This window comes from Vanellus vanellus, assembly GCF_965231255.1.
Source record: "Vanellus vanellus genome assembly, chromosome: 11".
NCBI lineage: Eukaryota > Metazoa > Chordata > Aves > Charadriiformes > Charadriidae > Vanellus > Vanellus vanellus.
This window is the reverse complement of record NC_138916.1, coordinates 3,312,739-3,331,566: the sequence shown is the minus strand read 5'-3', so window position 1 is coordinate 3,331,566 and position 18,828 is coordinate 3,312,739. Positions and strand designations below refer to the sequence as shown.

The 18,828-nt window shown below is 54.3% G+C and overlaps 2 protein-coding genes across 2 annotated transcripts; both read right to left on the bottom strand.

The window, feature by feature from the left end:
• Positions 1-2,314: 2,314 nt before the first annotated feature.
• CLK3 (CDC like kinase 3) lies at positions 2,315-12,683 on the bottom strand. The gene is made up of 13 exons (XM_082488515.1): positions 12,603-12,683; positions 11,880-12,028; positions 9,345-9,552; positions 7,035-7,128; positions 6,693-6,759; positions 5,750-5,866; positions 5,047-5,213; positions 4,777-4,871; positions 4,263-4,392; positions 3,701-3,783; positions 3,247-3,326; positions 3,004-3,094; positions 2,315-2,720 (listed from the first exon to the last, which is right to left on the bottom strand). The coding sequence occupies exons 2-13, from the start codon at positions 12,026-12,028 to the stop codon at positions 2,535-2,537; spliced, it is 1,467 nt and encodes a 488-aa protein (XP_082344641.1). The 5' UTR covers positions 12,603-12,683; the 3' UTR covers positions 2,315-2,534.
• Positions 12,684-14,339: 1,656 nt separating this feature from the next.
• LOC309676400 (synaptotagmin-5-like) lies at positions 14,340-18,514 on the bottom strand (the record flags this gene model as incomplete). The annotated part of the gene is made up of 5 exons (XM_082488938.1): positions 14,340-14,495; positions 14,747-14,913; positions 15,452-15,617; positions 16,100-16,932; positions 18,502-18,514. 5 exons carry the CDS (start codon positions 18,512-18,514, stop codon positions 14,340-14,342), a joined length of 1,335 nt encoding a protein of 444 aa, XP_082345064.1.
• Positions 18,515-18,828: the final 314 nt, after the last annotated feature.

Here is an 18,828-nt window from a genome sequence, read left to right as displayed (position 1 = left end):
CCCAGTAGCTGGTCCAGGGGAGGGCTGAACCTGGAGCGGTGCAGGAGGTGCTGTAAGGGCAAGCTGTTCCTTCGGAGGAACCGGGCAGATGCAAGGCAGGGGCCCTCTTCTTGCTCCCAGTGCTGCGAGTGTGGGCAACGCTTGAAGCTCTGCTTGCTCTTCTGGTACCTTACCTGTTCCCAGAGCCTCCTGCAAGTACCTAAACCTTTGCACAGACCCTGTTCTGGCAGCTGGGAGAGCTTCGGAGCTTCAAACTGTGCCTTTTCTCCAGGGGAGCTGGATCCCTTCTGAGGCAGAAGCGCAGGGACGTGGAAATGGTCACCTCCTTTTGCAGCTGCTCTGTCGCTGTGCTCTGCTGACCGGGTCGAGTCCTGCTTAGCAAACCTATTGACCCACTCACGCTCGGCGTGGTGAGGATTTACAGCTCAGGCACTTGTCTTTCATCTGCTTAGAACAAAGGCCAAGTGTATCAAAAGGAGGGAAGAGACTTCCCCCGGATGAAAAGAAGCAATTGAGTAATTAATACTGCCTGGAAGTGCAGAGTGACAGGGGATCCCAGTACGGGCAGCATCCCAGTGAGCGCTGGGCTTGTCCCCGTGACCGCCTGAGGTCCTTTCCCCTGCCAAACCGCCCGCACCTTGCCGTATCTACCTCAGCAGGACGAAGGGCTCTGCGCCTCTCCGTGTCTGGACCCCTGGCTCCCCCGAGCTGCTTTCCCCGCTGAGGGTTGGGTGACCCGAACCGCTTACGCCGAGTGGCCTTAGCGCTGGCACGGGGAGGCTCGGTGACTTGTCAGTGCCGTGACGGGTGTAGCTCTGCCCTCAAGCGGTTCCTCTCCCGTAGGAAGGGCAAAGCCGAAGCACCTATTCCTCAGGTGAACCGCGTTTCAGCTTGGAACTGTCGTGGCATTTTACAAGCTGCGGTTCTGACTCGGCCGCGCTGGGAAGGGCTAGCAATGTGGCTGGTTATTTAAAATAATACAAATGTGAGGCTTCCCTCTGCCTTTCTCGTCTCTTTAGCTGTTTCAGCTAATCTTTAGCAGAGCAGAGGAGCAGCGGCTGGGTTGAAAAGGTGGATGTTGCTGTAGTACAGTGTTAGCTTTAGCCCCCCCCCCCTCCTTATTTTCACTTTCCTTGCTCAAGACGCTCGATTAAGAGAAGTTGCTGTTTCAATTTCTGCTTTACTTGAACCAGGCTGCAGGCTTTTCTCGCCTCTTCTGGGTTTGGCTTATTAAACCGTAGATCGCGTGCACCGAGCAGTGACAGCGTAGAAACATTCAAGGCTTCAGCACAGGCTCCTTTTCCTGCCCTCTCCGCTGCTGTGCCGCTGGCCGAAGTTACGTGCCCAAAAGGGGTACCGAACCAGGTCAAGATGTTTTTTTTGCAGGGATGGCAGCTGGGATCAGGTCCGTACTCGCTGCCGCACAGCTCCTGGAAGCATTAAGGCCCTGTGCAGCAATACAGTTCCCCATGTTTAAGCAAAAAATTATAAAGAAAATGAGCAGTGTTGCACAACAGGAGGGTACAAACCCTCAACATAAGGAAGGGGATCCCAATCCCTACCTGCAGAAGCGCTTAGGGCACAGCAGACAGCTTTGGGCTGTAAACTTTTACAGTGTGCTCAACTTTCTGGAGATAAGAGGAGATTTGGGTATTTGGCCCTACTTCCCCTGCCAGACAAAGGCTTACTTGAGGAAGTATTGGCCTCACCCACATGAAATGCATTTTACGTGCAGGTGTGAGCTCTTCTGGAGCAGCTGGAGACCCAGAAAGGGGTCTGGGTCCCTCCTTCTCCCCCTTCCCCCACGTTACCAGAGTTAATTCAAAGAATGGAACGCTTTTTTTAAATCTGTGTTTGAGATGATAGTTTCTACCCACAACCTTCACCACCATCATAGGAACTGCCCGCAAGCGCTGCTCTGGTCACTAACACGTGAAGATCACGGCACTACGTCACTGCTTGATATTCCATTTGTGACCTAATGTTTGTAACGACTAATTCCTGCCGCTGCTGGGGGATGTCCTGAAATAAAGTGCAACTATTCATGTGTGCTATTTGTGTGCAGCTATTTATTTGTCTGCTATTCGTTCTAGACCCTGACACCCCCAGCTGGAGCGAGCCTTCCTGCTGCTCTGCACTGGTCAGAGGAGCACGGGCAGAGCCCAGTCCGCTCACCTGCACGTTTTTTACCCTCCAGTAAAGCAAAGGTTTCCTGCTGCCTTGTTTCCAGCTAATTTTTCCAACATCTCCATCTTCCTTTGTAGAAAAGGCAAAGCTGGGACCAAGAGAACCCTACACCTGCCTACAAGGGAAGTATCAAACAATAAGAAACACTTTATTTTAACTTTACAACATATAAATAGACAAATCTGTGCTTTCCAACGTAGCTTTTCTTCCCCTCCCCTAACCCAGGGTCCTTGTGGCAGTGCCCCAGTGCCTCTGAGCTCAGAGACGAGAGCGAGTGGGGTTGATCTGCAGAGGTTCGACCGAGCCTGTATGTACGAATCCAGCAGGTATCGCACCCTCCCCGGCTGTCATCTGCTCAGGTCCCGGCTGGTGCCTCGACCGCACAGCATCCTTTCCTCCGCGGAGAGGCCGGCGAAAAAAGGATGCAGGAGGGCTTCTGAGAACGTGATCCTGCGGGAAGGGTCGAATTCTAACATCCTCCTCATCAAGTCAAAGAGCTGTGCGTGTTCCAGTGAGTCGTGCAGCATGTAGGTCTGAAAGAGAAGGGTGAGGGGGGAAAAGAGAGGGGTGTACCACTCCACAGGACAGTTTTGTGATACACAGCGAGGCAACGGCTGTCTCCCACCCCGAGGTACCGCATTCAACCAGCCCAATAAACTTCTGTGACCAGAGAGGAGAGCTTGGGGCTCTGTAAAAGCCGTTTTCTAAGGGATATTCCCATCCCTGAGCCCCACGCTGCTGATCTGGGGAAGGGAACGGCGCAGTTGAACCTCAGAACACGGCCAGCCCCACCACCAGCCACGGAGCAGCACCTACCCGCAGGGGCTTGCAGTTCTCTTGGACGTATCTCCCATCGGACGTGTTCTCATCCCATACCAGGTTCCCATTGTGGAAATATTTTTGCTTCCTGGGGAGGAAAGGCGGTGTTCAGTAAAGCTACTCATGGGACGTCCTTCCAGCACATCTCCCACAGTTATACCCATAGAGGTGAGACACGGTGTGAGGGCAGAGAATTGGGATCCTGAGTAATTAGTCACAAACAGTTGAAGAGCTTCTTACCGAGTTTTGTGGATCATGTGAGACGGAATGGGCCCGAGGATTTTTTCCATCATGACAAGATGCTCACGATTCTCATGTGTCTGCAAAGGAAAAGAACAATGGTGCATTAATTCAGAACTCGGAGATCCGACAACAAAAGTTCTGTCACCTATACAAATACAGGGGAAAAAAAAGAGACAAGCCTCCATCAGGAATGAATGTAGAGGTATCCACCTCTAATTCCTCTTTGGATTTTTCCATTCTTCACGGGCACAGTGAAGAAACCAGAAGTTATCTGGACCTTGTCCTACCAGCAAGGCACACGTCCTCAAACCATGAGTTTTCCTGGGCTTATTTTCAAACTCAGCTTCTGATTTTCAGTGCCTGGTCTGCATTTCCATTCCTTTCACCTAAGTTTGAGTCCTTTTAGTCATTAAGGACTCTTAGGGTACAGCGCCTCTTGCAAGAATCGTACCTGAAAGAGCGTGAAGCCGCGATAATACTCAAACAGGATGCAGCCAGTACTCCAGACATCGCATGGCTGTGCCCAGCCCAGCTCTGCAAAGAGAATCAAGTTAACTTTGCACTCCCAACAAGTCCCACCAGACTTCTACTTTTCCTTTCCAAAAAGTTCCTTGTTGAAACCTCAGGGGTTACACAAAGACAGACCTAGAAGTTATCTGTGCACTTTTTAGTGCTGCACACTGGCAAGAGGACTTCCATGTCTCCCCTAGGTGATTCTGTTTCAACTCATGCTGACTCCACGTTCCCCTGGAGCCAGTCCAAACCCTTCCCAAGTCTCCCAGGCTCTCCTCAGCTCTCTGCACCCCGTGTCAAGGGCCTGCACTATCCACGAATACCTTCCATACCATCAGGACCTTGGCACCACTGAGGTAGCATCACAGCAATGCGTGGACCAGGTTGTCCCCAAGAACTGGAGCGCTCTCAAGGTGGTTTTCCTCACCATCCTACAGCATCCCTGGAACAACTGTTCTCTTCCACCCATCCAAGACTCCCGACAGCCCAGTAGTACTCACCCAGAATCACTTCTGGTGGACGGTAGTGCCGGGTAGCCACGATGGTGGTGTGGTGCTCGTGATCAAAGGTGGCGCTTCCGAAGTCCGCCACACGGATGCTCGTGTTCCGAATGGATTTCTCCTCACAGCTCTGCAAGCAAACAAGAAGCCCTCTGTGCTTCTAATAGCTGGTTCAGGATTAAGCTAGGCTTTGAGAGAAACCCTCTGCCCCAGAACTGCCATCTCTGCACTAATCAGAAGGATTACAACTGAAGCTCTGAGCCCTTTACATCTCAGGTCAGCGTTAAAGAAAGCCGCTGAATGCTCCACTCCATGGACTGGAGCTAGTGAAGCAGTTTTAAGGCTTTTAGAAGACATGGGAGAAAGAAGCAGCCAGTTTGTTCCAGTTTGTTCCCACTAGACAGACTTTTAAGGCCCTGTGGGCCACATACATAACAGGGAAGATCCAATTTCTGCAGGAAAGGAAAGGCAGGCTATTCCTGATCTATTCGCTTCTCTTTTGGCCATGACCCACCTTTTTCTCATTGTACAGAGTGTCAAAATCTGAGTTGACAAACAAGATGTTTTCTGGCTTGAGGTCAGTGTGAGTCAGCTGGTTGTCATGTAAAACTGCACAGGTGGTGAAGAGGAGAGAGAGAAAAAAAAATACATACGTAAGAACCACACGCCAAAGCACCCATACAACCCTGCCCATCAAAGTGCCGAGCCAAGTCCTTCTCAGCTGCCTCCCAAGCCATTCTGGTGAGACATTGTCACCTGGCAAGGCCGGCGCTGGGTGACTTACATCTCAAGGCATGGCAGAGCTGGTAGGCCATGTGCCGGATCTGAGGGAGAGGGTATGGCTGGAAGTTGTTCTCCTTCAGGAACTCAAAAGTGTTCTTGCCCAGAAGCTCAAAGGCAATGCACATGTGGCCGTGGAAGTTGAACCAGTCTGACATGAGGACGCACAAGCTGTGCAGAGAGAAAGACATGAGGATTAACCATCATTCAGGCACTCGACAGTCATTCTCCCTGTTTCTGGCTACTTCGGAAGTGGTTGGTGAGCAAAAGCTCTGAGCCAGCTGACTCAGAAGCACAGTAATCCCTCCATGTACACCAGAGAGACGCTGTCTCCCCCCTTCACTCAACCACCTTTAGATAGAGATATCCAATTCAAGTGGGACGAGGCAGCAGGTGGTTGTTAGAGAAGCAGTTTTTGTTCATTTTTCCTCACTAAGACTTGGCACAGTTAAGAGCTTTAAGTAAACAGGTGTTCAGTAGAACTAGAGACAGATGCTCTTCCAAAACCCAGAGGAACGAGAAAGGTTTTCCCCTACATGGTTGGACTCAATGATCTTAAAGGCCCCTTCCAACCTAGACAATTCTATGATTCTGTAAGTAGCAGGTATTCCAGTCCTCGGCCCTGTCCTTCTTTGGAGACCACCCAAACAGACCACTTGTCTGTAAGGATGTAGTACCGACTACCCAGAAGTCTTGTAGGAACTTACAATTTGTTCTCCTTGTCCTTCTCTTTGATTTTTTTCAGGACGTTGATTTCCAGCCTGGCTGCTTCTCGGTATTTTCCAACATTTTTTATGATTTTCAGTGCCACCTGAGATTTGCCTCTGTAAGGGAAGAGGCAAAAGTATGGAGTCAGAAGAAAAGCCTACACAGAAACATCCTCAGTCCACAGAGAGAGAGCACATCCCAGTTACTCCAGTCATGTTTTCATGTGTTAAAAGAGGCTTAGTCATTTCTGGGTCCCAACAAAGCTCTCAAGGTCTGCCAAAGATTTATGCTGCTCGACCAGTAGTTAAGTACCCACGTGGAAATTGGAAGCGAAAGGCTACTGCTGCTGGGTAACACTCCCAAGAGAGCTGCAGGCAGCTCAGCAAGCACACCATTTCCTGACACAGCAGTCCGTAAGGTCACCATGCCTCCAGAAGCCACCTCCCCTCTCCGACTGTGCCAGAGAGATTTCGCAGGAGGCAGGACATCCCAGCGCCTCCTCTACTAAGCTGACCCCACGGCTCAGAGCCAGACAAAAGGTCAGGAAGAAACGGGGGTCAAGTGTAATCACAGGAGAGGTTAAAAAAAAAAATAGAATAGAGAAGTACCCTGGCAGATTAAGGGGTCACTTTCCCCAGCTGCCTGGCCCATCCCTCAGCTGGAGTTCACTGCAGTAGAACAGCCTGTGCCGAAGCCCTCAGCCACTGAACAAACTCCCCTGCTTCCCTTAACACATCAGCTTGCAAACTCGGGGGGCTGAGGTATGAACCAGGCCCCTTTCCACTTGCTGTAAGAAATAACTCCTACCAGAGCGACAAGTGGAAGGCGACAACAGTTTGGTCCAGCACAAAACCAGCAGCGTTAATCCCGCCACGCTTGTGAGTATCTGAGCTTGAAGCACAAGGGCCAGGCAAGTTATCTGGAAGGGAAAAAGGTGCCCACCTGGCATGGTCCACGCACTCCACCACTTTGCCAAAAGTGCCTTCGCCAAGACTGCCGACAATTTCATCTAGGAGAGAAAACAGGAGCGGACGTGAACTTCAGAGGCTTGGCCGAGAGCTGAGGTCCTGCAATTTCACAGCAATAAAATGACAAAGCAAAAAAATGTTTCTCACTGCTACACTCTTTAAAACTCAAGTGTCTATTGTCTGCCTCAGGCAATTTACTGGTCAGTCCATTTATAAGCAATAAAACACTAGAGACCCCTCCAGTACAATACGAGAGATCTTGTCTAACATGGGGATAGAAAGTAGAGAGGTAAAGTTTTACGAAAGGTGGCTGTACATCGCTCTTGAAGCCAATCGCCGATCCTGCACACCAGGTGGCCTTCCTTGTCATCTTCCACGCTCCTGCTGCGCTTACTGCTCTGTTGGCTTCTCTGTACACACCGCCACCCCGAAACGGCATACGACCAAGCGCGCACAGCGGGCAGTTCCGAGTGGCAGGATTGTGTTGTCATTCAAAGGTTGGAGATGACGGTGCGTCGGTGGTTGGATTTTCCAGATCCCAGCATTTCATAAGGCACACAGCATATATAACGATAGGGATATTGCAAGGGACACGTCAAGACACAAACTAACTTCAAAACAGAAAAGTAATCAACAGCTACAGGTATGTAAAGAAAACTCTCTCGTTAGCTATGGCCTCTGGTGGCCGCCGCCTCTTAGGCAGGAAAATGCCCCCCTCTTCTCTGAAGAGAAGCAGCAGCCGGGAAGCTCCAGTGTTAAGGTGGCTTGGCTTGGCACCACCGTTCCCCACAAAGGAGCAGCTTCCCTCCGCAGCACCGGAGGATGCTGCCAGAGGCACGAGAAGGAGGAGGGCTTTGCCAGAAGAACGTCATTTTCTCCGCTGGCAAACGCGACGAAGGGTATATACAAAGCTGTCAGTTTGGACAAGCTGTCCAGTAGAAGCCAGAGTAGCAGTTCTCCCTCCGTGTAACCTGCTTTTTTGTACGTCGGTTAATAGATCGCCAGCTACCCAGAGCCGTGTCCTGCCCCGGCTACGAACTGGCCCTTCTTGACAGAAGCAACTACCACCACTGATCCTAAATCCATACGCCCAACCGGCTGCAAACAGACCTGGTGTTGCGCATCAGCCTCAGGATGCAATTTTATGCCCGAGAGAACTTTAGGAACAGGACAGTTATATTAATCCCCAGGGAGCATTTCACTCCAGGCATCCACTACAGGTACGAGGTCACGGTCACCCCTGCTACTGCTGGCTTCTACTGGAAAACCAGCCGAATGTTCCTGAAAGGACCCAGGGTCCACAAAGCAAGCTGCCCTAGTTCCTGATCTTTTTCTAGTAAGCCTTAAAAATAGTTACAATCTCTACAGCCAAAGAAATTAATACAAAGCTCTACATTTCCATGTCTGAGCTTCTATCAGGCTTCTCTTCTGTGCCCCTCGCCCCCCAGCTAGTCCAAAAAGCGAGCTACAATCGAATCGAACCCCCAAAGGTCAGAAGGTAGAGAGGACAGTTGAGACAGCTGTGAGACTTCAAAGGATTTAGATCACGCCAGCCCAAACCTGCACACCATTATCACCGCACGCACACACGCAAACCGCACTGGAGCGTTTTCATCCTAACCCTGGCTCTTTCTAAAACTAAAATTAAAAGGTCAACTGGAAAGAAATAGAAGGAGGAAAGCAACAGACCGTCAGAAGTTCCCAGCCATGCAGATATCCACCATAACTGCAGGGATCAGGACTCGGTCATTTAGTTGTTATAACATTTAAAAGCAACAAACATGTGAAAGATGGAAACGTTCCTCACAGGAGAGAAGCAGTGAAACAGAGACATTTGGTCTGATACCTCACAACACTTCCAGGGTGTTCCCGGTCCCAGGATCAGCCTCCCCACCCAATGCCAAATATTCCCTCTTAATCCTTGAAACATCTCGGGCAAGGAATACTACATTTCATCGTAGAAAACGGGCAAGTTTTCAGAGAAGCTGAAGTCCAAGGCCACTTGTGTGGAAATAGGCAAAGAGGACACCTGCATGCCCTCAGAAGGTGGAAGTCTTCTTCTAAGTACAGTGGGACAGGGGGGCTAATAACCACAGGGCTAACACCACAGGAGAAGCAGGCTGACCCATCCCATCTGCTACAGGATCCTGGCACAAAGTCAAATTGATGTGCCTTCACGGGAGCGTTCCGTACCACCGCTGCATACCAACCCCCCCCTCCCCGCCACCTAGAAGCGGCTGTGTGCAGAAATGAGGCCCCGGCTGTGTATAAACCTCAACAATGACCGATCCCCGGCAGCCAGGCTGGCCCGCAGCCAAGGCTCGCCCTCGTTAGCCTATCACGTGTGCGCCATTTGAAGCTTTCCCTGATCCCCTCCCCGGCCGTAAAGAATACAGCTTAGTTTCCTCACATATTAAGGCTACAGGGGCTGGACTAGAAAAAAAACACAATAGCTACAAACGCTTCCCACTTAACAAGACACAGATTTTTGGACTATACATTCCACGTAATGAAAACAAACACAAAAATGGGATTAGAGGTACTCACCCAGAGTGTTCAGAGCTGAAAGGAGGTAAGAACAGTTAAAACCCTGAACAATCCTGAACTCATTCTGGATGCTACTCACCGAGGAGGCACTGCTACAAGACCTGGTCCTGCGTTTCCGGCAGTGATGCTGATGCTTCTTCGGACGGTGCTGCTCTCTGCCTCTGGATCGCCGCCAGTTTCGCGAGCGGGTCGAGTAATAGTCCTCTCCAAAAGATGGACTTCGGTCTTCAAATCTGTAGGCGTCGCTCTCCCGTCTGTATCTCCTGTGATAAGGCATCCTGTCATGGCTGGAGCACAAACAAGAACGCGTTTATAAACCTGGAAAAGCACGAAAGGCAGAGTCCTGCTGAACCTAAGTGCTCTTGCTCCTGCTCCCTGGTAGCAGGGAAACAACAGCAAGTGTCCCAACTTGAAACCACTATGGCTAAAACGCTGACCACTTCTCCACCAAGTTTCTCAGAGAGGAAAAAGGAGAAAGTTTGCATGAGAAAATGGTGTGGCACTCCCACGTTTCAAGGAGCCGGGAGGGAGGAACCACCCACTTAGAGCTCAATCCGAGCTGCCTACCTCATCTGAGCCACCTCGGCCACCACACGCAAGTGTTTTTCTACCATCATTTCTCCTCCCCCAGGAAAGTCTCTCATTAGTTCTTAAACAAATGCGATCTGAAGGCAGCAGCGGTGCCCTAGTCACCACCCCAGGGGGAACTGGAGTCCCCTGAACACCAAGCCTTCGGTGTACACACGCACATCAGCTCAACAGATCATTAGCGAGAACCAGAAGGAAAATTTCGTCTCCACAACAATCAAAGGCTGCAAGCACGTAAATAAGACTTTCGGCCAAGCTCATCTCTGCATTGGGAAGGGCCAGAAGACATCAGACAAAGCTCCCCTGTATTTATCAGCTGGAGTCGCACACGCAGCTGTAGGTAATGATGAGAGCAGCTCTCCCCACCCCATGCTTGATTATAGATTATCTGCCAAAGCTGCGATTCTGCAGCTCCTGCCTTTTGCTCTGCAGGTCCCATGTGCTCCCTTAGCAGCAACCCTTTTAAACTGCACAGCAAAAATAGTATCACTTAGCAGTGGCCTGCTCCTGCCCCCCAAAATACAACTGTTTTCTCCACCCCGGCTGTTACAGTTGGTCTAATAACACAGCTTCCGCTACAAGCCTTGCTTCACACGTCATTGAGTGAGAAGCTGCGTTTTAGGTGTTGCAACTCAGAAATGAGAGCAGCGGGTTGGCTTTCCAATGATAAACAGCAGTGTTCTGGGCACATGCTGGGCCAGGCTGACACTGTCATATATACCTAGCCGACAGCAAGAGCAACGGCTTCTCCAACCAAGGCCTCACTGCAGCTGTTTCAGTCTGGAAACAGGAAATTTTGTTGTTTGTGCCTCTCTGCTTTGGCAACAATTAGCTTTCTTGCTGACAGCTTAACGGGACACAAGTATGCATATGGTGGTTCATCTCATCTTGGATCAAGACTAAAATTTCAGACTGTCTGCCAAGAGAGCAGCGGCTCTAGGTCATCGCTGAACTATCCAAAACACAAAACAAACCTTCAGCGGCTCTGTTCCAACAGCAATACTCAACTCCAAACACACCTTTGCGAAACTTCAGTGTGTACTTTTAAGATACAGAGGATTCAGAAATAACAACCTGAAATACAGAGGAAACTAGTGAACCTGCGAGAGGCTCACAGTCTGAGACCAAAGGGGCAACAAGGCAAAAGCCTGTTTTCATCCAAATCCGTCCTACATAACCCACCAGATGAAAGAATGGAAAAGCCTATTGTGTGCGTCAGCTGTATTTCACAATCCACTTCCTTGAAGTAAACAAAAGCCAGACTCAGAAGAGAAATTAATTTGTAGAACATTTCAGGAATTTCAAAGTGAACTCAGCTCCCTTCTGGCTGCACCTGCCCTGTTCAACCAGTGGAACCACACCAACCCCGGTACCACCGAGCTGAGGACTGCCAGCCTATTTCAATTGCACACCACAGTGTGTCAGCACGAGGCTCCTCTCTGTTCCAGAACCCTCGCCACAGCTCCTGTTACCAGAGGCCTTACCAACCCCGCTTCCAGTACCTAATTGTCCCTGTGGAAACGCTGAACAAAGAGAGGATCAAAGGTAAAATCCAGAGCTGAAGCAGAAAAGATCAGTTAGCGATGCTCAGATCCTTTCCGACACCGTAGGTAAGGGAAAAGGATTGTTACTTTAAATCTGATTTGTAATAATTTCAGAACAAAATGGGTTGTTGGGAGAGAAGGACTTTAATGCCTCTGCAGCATCAGAACTGGGAAACATGATTCCAGAGCAGGCTGTTCTCCCTCATTAATATTAAAGACATCGCTTTGGGAAGAACTTTTGGCTAGATACAGAGGCAGAAACATGTAAGGGAAGGAACACACAATTAAGCCCTTGACTTCCATCTCTGGGATTTACAGGTTTAAAGCTGATCCGCAGTCAGGAAATGAAAGCTACTGCCACTCAGTGCTCGCTCTGAAACATGGCCAGAATCAAGGACGAGGCTTTATTAGATAATCGTCCCCGCTCCCAGAGAAGCTGCTGGCCGACATGCCTCCCTCTCCCCCAAACCCCCACTCTTTACCTTCTTGATCGTGATCTCCTGGCGAGATCTCTCCGGGGTGGGTAGCGCAGTCTCCCCTCATAGTCTCTGCTACGAGATCTCTTCCTCTTCCACCTGTGACCCAGGTAGCTCTCCTGCTCTGGGGACCGGTATCTCTTACAGTGATGCATCTGAGGAGACGGAGAGGTTTCCAACTCTTAAAAATCGTCACTCCTGGGCGCTTCACCTGCTCCCTAACCCGAAGGGTGCAGGCAGAGACCACCCTAAAGGGCGCTTTGCCCGCACCCTTTGGGTTAGGGAGCCTGGTGGTAATGGCCACAGTGCCCCCCGTGAGGATGAGACCTCTGCCAGCTCCAGCAGCATTAAAGCCATTAAGATGGAGGCCTCCCCTCGGCTTTAGACCAACATTACAGGTTATTTCCCCACTGCCCCTTACAACCACCTGCCTAACAAACCACTTACACCGCCCCCAACCACCCATACCAGAGAGCTCGGGGCTCGGGCACCGCTGTACCGGGACACAATTCCCCTCCGGGACTACACGTACCACAGCAGGGCGATTCGGCTGGGGCCGGACCGCGACCTAGGCCCAAGCCCGGACCGAGGCCCGGGCCTAGGCCTAGGCCTAGGCCTAGGCCCGACGCCCCCCCCCCCGCGCCGAACACCCCCAGCCCCGCTCCGCCGCCGCCGCCGAGCACCCCCAGCCCCGCTCCGCCCTCGCCGGGTCCGTCCCCGCTGACTCACCGTCCCTCCGCGCCCCTCCACGCCGCTCTCGGCGGCTGCGGCCCGCCCCGGCCCCAACCGGCCACCAGCAGAGCCGTCGTTCTTGCTCCTACTTCCGCTTCCGGCGCCGCCCGCGCGGCCAGAGCGGCTCCGCCCAGGGGCGCTCCCGCCGCCTCTCGCTGCCCCCGGAGGTCGCGGTTAACCCCTGCGGCGCCGGCCTGGCAAAGGGGGGGGGGGGTGGGGTGGACGACGCGACGCGGGGAGCTGAGATCTGCCTCGGCACGGCCTTCCTCCCCTGTGGTCTGCCTCGCCATGGCCTTCCTCCCTGTGTTCTACCTCACTGCGGCCTTCCTCACCATCGGGCCTTCCTCACCATCACCATCCCCGCCCTCCATGTGGCCTTCCTCTCCATGGAGTGCCTCACCATGGCCTTCCTCACCATGGCCATCCTCACCATGGCCATCCTCACCATGGCCATCCTCACCCTCAACATGGCCTTCTTCCCTGTGGTCTGCCTCGTCATGGCCATCTTCACCATGGCCTTCTTCACCATTGGGCCTTCCTCACTACAGCTATCCTCACCACGGCCACCCTCACCCCAGCTTTCCTTGCCCGTGGCCCTCCTCACCATGATGATCTTCACCATGGCAATCCTCACCGTGTCCCTCCTCACCATGATGATCCTTGCCATGGTCCACATCACTGTGGCCCATGCACCTTCTCTCCCCATGGGCTCTGCAGACAAGAGCTTCTTGTCTCTCTCTCCTTCCACCAAACAGGGCTGAGAGCTGCCGTTGTCCCCACAGGGATCTCCAGCCCTTGGGACTGGAGATGGGTCACGGCCAGGGGGGCAAGGAACTGGTGGAAGAGGTTCACTGTCCAGTTAATCTGCATGGAGAAAGGGCCTCGGTCCCCGTTTATTTAGTAATTAGCACCATGCAGGGGTTACGTGAGTGGGGCTTTGCTCCCTCCTGCCCCATGAGTAGGTGACCATCCCCTCCCACCCAGGCCACCACTTTGGAGGGCAGTTCTTGTTCCTAGAGCTGGACCACAGATGCTGCTGGGCCATGGCATAGCCAAGCAAAGAGCACCAGGATAGGAAAGAGCTTCAATTACTCTGTGCTTGCAATCATGCTCATCCCCTTTGTTTATTTATCAACCACTCGTTTGGGCCAGCAATTAATTAAAAACGCTGATGACCACCTTTAGCACTAGTGCGGGGGGGGTTTGGGGCAATATCGCTGAGTCCTTGTGTTTCTTCTCGTGGGGGAACAAAGCAGGCTGTGTCCCAGCCCGTGGGGATGGGGAAGGGTCTGGTGAAGGTCTTGGCTGCTGTGGGACTGGGTCACAAGGGTGGACTGGTGATGGTAGATTAGAAGGGGCAGTAGATTCCACTACTGTGGTGGCCACGGGGCTGGTCTCCCAGCTGGGTGCTTTTCCCACCGATGTCCTACCATGGCCAATGTTTCAGGCAGTCGGGGCTCACTCGGGGTGAAGGCACTGAGCCGGTGTCCAGTGGACATAGCAAAGAAAGGCTCCTCTTCTCTCCCCGCAGCTGAAGCCATCTCAGATGGCCTCGTTCCCCTCTGTTCAGAAGGAGGGTTGTGCCAGCCACCACCCATCTCCAGCCGTGGAGATGGAGCCCATGACAACATGCAGACTGAGACCTTGCCTCTCCAAGGCTCAGAGATCCCCCTTCACTTGTTCCCATGGGTGCCCGAGTCCCAGGCAAGCCCTGCCGGTGGGCTGCGGGCAAGATTAGGGTCCGAGGACGTTGGGCTGGATCCGGTGCCACCGCGCTGACTCCAGCTGGCCTCGGCTGCACATCTCCCTCCAGTGCAGCAGCCCGGCCCCAGGGGCGCGGGGACCCACCTGCACGCGGCCCAGTGGGGAGCTGCGGGTGTAGATGCGAGCCTGTGGCAGGAGAGGGGCAGAAGCAGTGCAGGACATGGTTGATGGTCTTCAAGCAGAGCTAGAAACACCCATTGCCCCCAGAAGAGCAATCCCACCCCAGCAGCCTCCTGTGGGCAGCAAGGAATAGCTCCTCCAGGCTTGCCTGTACCCTTCCGGCACGTGGGGGCTTGAGACCCCTGGTTGCAGGAGAAGCTCCTGAGCATGGGCGATCCAGACCACTTCTTGGCCATGGTCACCTTCGTTCTGCTCACCTGCATGACGGTGAACTCCAAGGACAGCTCTTGCTGCTGGATGTCCCCAGCGGGGAGGTTGAAGAGGAATGGCATGTTCCAGACGGGGTTGTAGCCAGTGATGGACTTGGTCTCCTTAGTGTCAATGACATGGCCGTTGTGGTAAAGGTGGATGATGACATAGTGGCCTGGAAATGGAGACAGAGCCTTGGTGGGAGGGACCTGCTCTGGACACACACCAGGGAGGGAGGCTGGAGGTTCGCGAGCCAAGTTCTTGCAGAGCGTGGGCAGCCAAATTGGGGTGCCTGGGGGCCTATAAGCTCTCCGCGGGGCTCTGCGGAGCTGTGGGGAGAGGATGGAGACATGCTGTCCATCCTGGTTGCACCTACCCTTCCTTGGTTGGGAGCAAGGACCTCCAAAGTCCTCGGCTCCCATCCCTGCCTGCATCCCAGGCTTTGCATGGGCTGAGGGAGCCAGAGATGACAATAGTCAGCAGGACAGAAAGCCACGTGCTATTTTTTTTTTACCATAAATATGTGTATTTTGAGCATTTTGGGGCCGTATTGGAGATACCTAGATCCTAGCTGTGCTACCTGCACTGGTGTTGCTTAGAAAAAGGGATGTTCAAGAGGAATTAAGACTATCTCCCAAGCAAAAGGAGGGGAAGCCATTCCCTGTGCCCATCTGGGCATCTCCTTGCCCCCAGCTCTGTGCCCCGTGCCCTACCTGGTGTGCCCGGCATGCGCGAGAGCCGGCCCAGGTGCTCCGCCTTGCGGACCAGCACCTTGATACGGCTGGCCAAAGCTTGGTACTGGAGGAGAAGGAAGAGCTGGCCAAGGGATTTGGGGGGCGAGGAGAGGACACTGCGGCGAATGTCATGGGCGCTGGAACACTGCAATGAGATGAGAGAGCAGGAGACGCTTTGCAACCACCTCCGACCTCATCTAGCCCCGCCCGCTCAGGGACCCTTGTCTCCCACCTATGCTATAGGTGGGTCAAGAACAGGCAAAAATGAGTCAAGAAGGTGAATTGGATGCTTACCATCACCATGAGGATGGTGCCAGCTCTGCATTTGACCCTTCCACCCCCAGCACCCCCACCTTCAGCGAAGGCCCCGAGCAGAGATGCTGCCAGTTGTTATGGTTGATGGATATTAATTGTGGGCAGCTCATGAACCCGCACCAGAAGGGAGAGCACCCTGGGGACAGGAGGCTGCCATCTCAGCACCTTCAGTCTCTCCTGCTGCCTCCCACCGGGTGACTCTTGGAGGAGGCTCTGGTTCTCGCCATGGAGTTTTAAGGCTCTGAGACCAAGCGGACCTCAGCCAAAACATGAGGGCAACCCCCCCCCATTGGAGACCACTGTCTTCCTGACCTTTCTGAGCTTGGTTTTGGTGCTTGACAGCTCCCAGCTGTAGCTAGAAGGTGCCTGGGGGTCCCAGGTGGCTTGAGCACAGGGGAAGAGGACCTCTCCCACAAAGGAGTCCTTGAGGCTGTGAAACTTGGTGTAGACAGCAAAGCGTAGGGTGAAGCTCCTCAGCTCCTCCAGGCTGTACCGGCCGAACCGGCACGGCTCCCGGCAGCCAGGGTGGAGGCTGCCGCGCTGCAATGCCACGTGCCGGGACGCCGGGAACCGTGGCAGAAGGTACACCTTGACGTAGGAGCCCCGTCCACCCCGCAGCCCCTTGGGCAGGTGGGTGATGCCGAGGACCATCACGGTGAGCGTGGCCTTGGCTGGCGAGTAGAACAAGTCGCAGTGGAGCCGGGGACGCTGTGTGGGGCCGGTGCCGGAGGACAGCGGGGTGGAGGGTCCCAGGACGGGGTAGACCAGCGGGCCTTCCTCGTTGCAGAGGAGGTTGGTTCCAGAGATGCTATAGTGGCGCTGCCATGCTCCTGCCAGCTTCGTGGAGAAGGGGAGGCTGGGCAAGGAGGCTCTGCCGTGGAGCAAACCCCTGTGAGACACAGGTGACACTGGGGGACCCTCCTCGGCCCGGGAACCCAGCACCTCTCCTGCCACCTCCTCATAGTGCTGCTGGATAGGCACCGGCACCGTCCCGGCGGGCAGAGAGGGTCCCAGCTCCACCGTCGCCCACTTCCAGCCAAGGTGGGGGCCCAGGCGCCAGCGGTGCCGCCAGCACATGGCGCAGCCCAGGAGGATGCTGAGGCAGAGCACGGCCAGTCCTGCACCAAGGAAGACCTGCAAATGCGCTGGAGAAAGAGACAGGCACTGTGAGCACGGCGGATCTCACCAGGGTTGCACCGCCATGGCTCTCCATGGGTAATGGAGCAACGGAGAAGAGCAAAACCTGGCTGCCCACCTCCCCTGCCGTCTTTGCAAGGCGGGATTGAACTGGAGCATCCGAAAACCAGAAGGTGGGAGAGGAGCTGGCGGGGCCGGGACAGTGCTGGGAGGCTCGGCATCTGTGGGCGCGGGCAGCCTGACATCGGTCTGGCTCTGGCGAGGCTAAAACAAACCCGGCCTCACCCCCGGGGATGATAAGGGTTATGGAAAAAAGCGGCTTTTATCAGCCCCACTGCCGGGCTGACGCAGGTAGGGCACCACTGACGATTAGCCGCTTGCTTGACGGGGACACGAAACGCACAGGAAGGCACCGGTACCGCTGGAGGGGAGCGGGGGCACCTTCAAGGGGGGGTGTCCGAGCTGGATTCAAAGTGGCAGCGGTCCCTGAGGTGTTGTATACCCAAGTCTGGCCCAAAAAGAGGGGGAGCCTTCTCCCCGAGCTGTGTCCAGAGGACCGGTGTCCTGCAGGCAATGGGCTGGGCTTTTTCCCTCCCGGCGGGGATGCCCGCGGGGTTTGGGGCTCCCCAGCAGCTGAGCAGGGTGACGTCTCCGCACAGTGGTAATTTAAGGACCAGAGAACCAAAATCCTGGACATTGGGGCTGAAGTTTCTTCGGAAACTTTTTAGGCTTTCAGAAGTGGGCAACAAACGGCGATGCAAACATCGCTGTGCCAGTGCAAAGCCTCCCTGTGCCCGGCGCTGGCTTCTCCTCCAGCCCTGCAGCGAGGGATTATGGAGAACAGGGTCTGGACAAAGCTCTGCCGGAGCCTGACCTGGGTTCGTTAAAGGGATCTTAATGTTTGCGAGAGAAAAGCAAGCGGCGTCTCACACCGCGGGGCTGAGCTTTCCGACCCAGATGCTTTAATCCACGCTGGGCTCTCTTTCGCCCTTTGTTATTTGTTAGGGAAGGCAGGTTGTGGCTGGGATAAGCGGTGAATGGCGGCGTTTAGGGGAGGGATGGAGGGAAGGGGGTTGGGATGGGAACGCGCCTGGAGGATTATATTCCATCCCAAACAACGGCTGCCAATGCCGTGGCCATCCAGCCCTGGGAAAGCCAGTTGGGAGGGCTGGAGCGTGGCCACCCAGGGCATACGGACCCCCACTGGTCCGTAGGGCTGGGGAGGAAGCGGGGAAGGTGTATGGCATCCCTTTGGGTGCCTGGTTTTGGGTGCTGGGGCAGCGGGGCCGGGGGATGCTGCGCAGGGACAGGCTGCACCAAGCAGGTAACGGGGGCTGGAGGCCGGGAGAGCTGCAGGGATGGCCCACAATGAGGTCAGGGTGGCCACCACAGGGCTTCCCCCTCATATGAGACCAGGTCTCTGAGCACCCCCAGATCCAGGGGGAGACCCTCCTCCAGCCCACCACCGGGGCCGGCACCTTCCTATCTCCGATTTTAAGGTTGCTGGCGGATAAACCCCATGGCAGCGCGCACCGAGGGTGTTTGCTCCCCCTCCCCATTGCCAGAACCCACCTTACCTGCTTCGGGCATCTGGCTTTTAAGGTGAACGGCGAGGGGAGGCGAGTCCTTGAGGCGCCGTATCAGCTGAGCTCACCTGGGGAAAAATTGGAGCTGGGAAAAGCCAAACCCACCGGTGGGCAGGAGGGGAGGGAACGCGGTGGGGAAAAAGCTCTGCCTTCACCTGCCCGCTGCTGGGATAGGCTGGGACCGGAGCCCAGGCCAGGCGAGCGGCTCTGCCAGCCCGCTCTCCTCCGATAACCGGGATCCTCGGGGTGGCGGGGAGGGTCCTAAAACCCAGGAAGCAGCTCTTCTCGCACGGCACAGAGTGAAATCCCCGGAGAGGC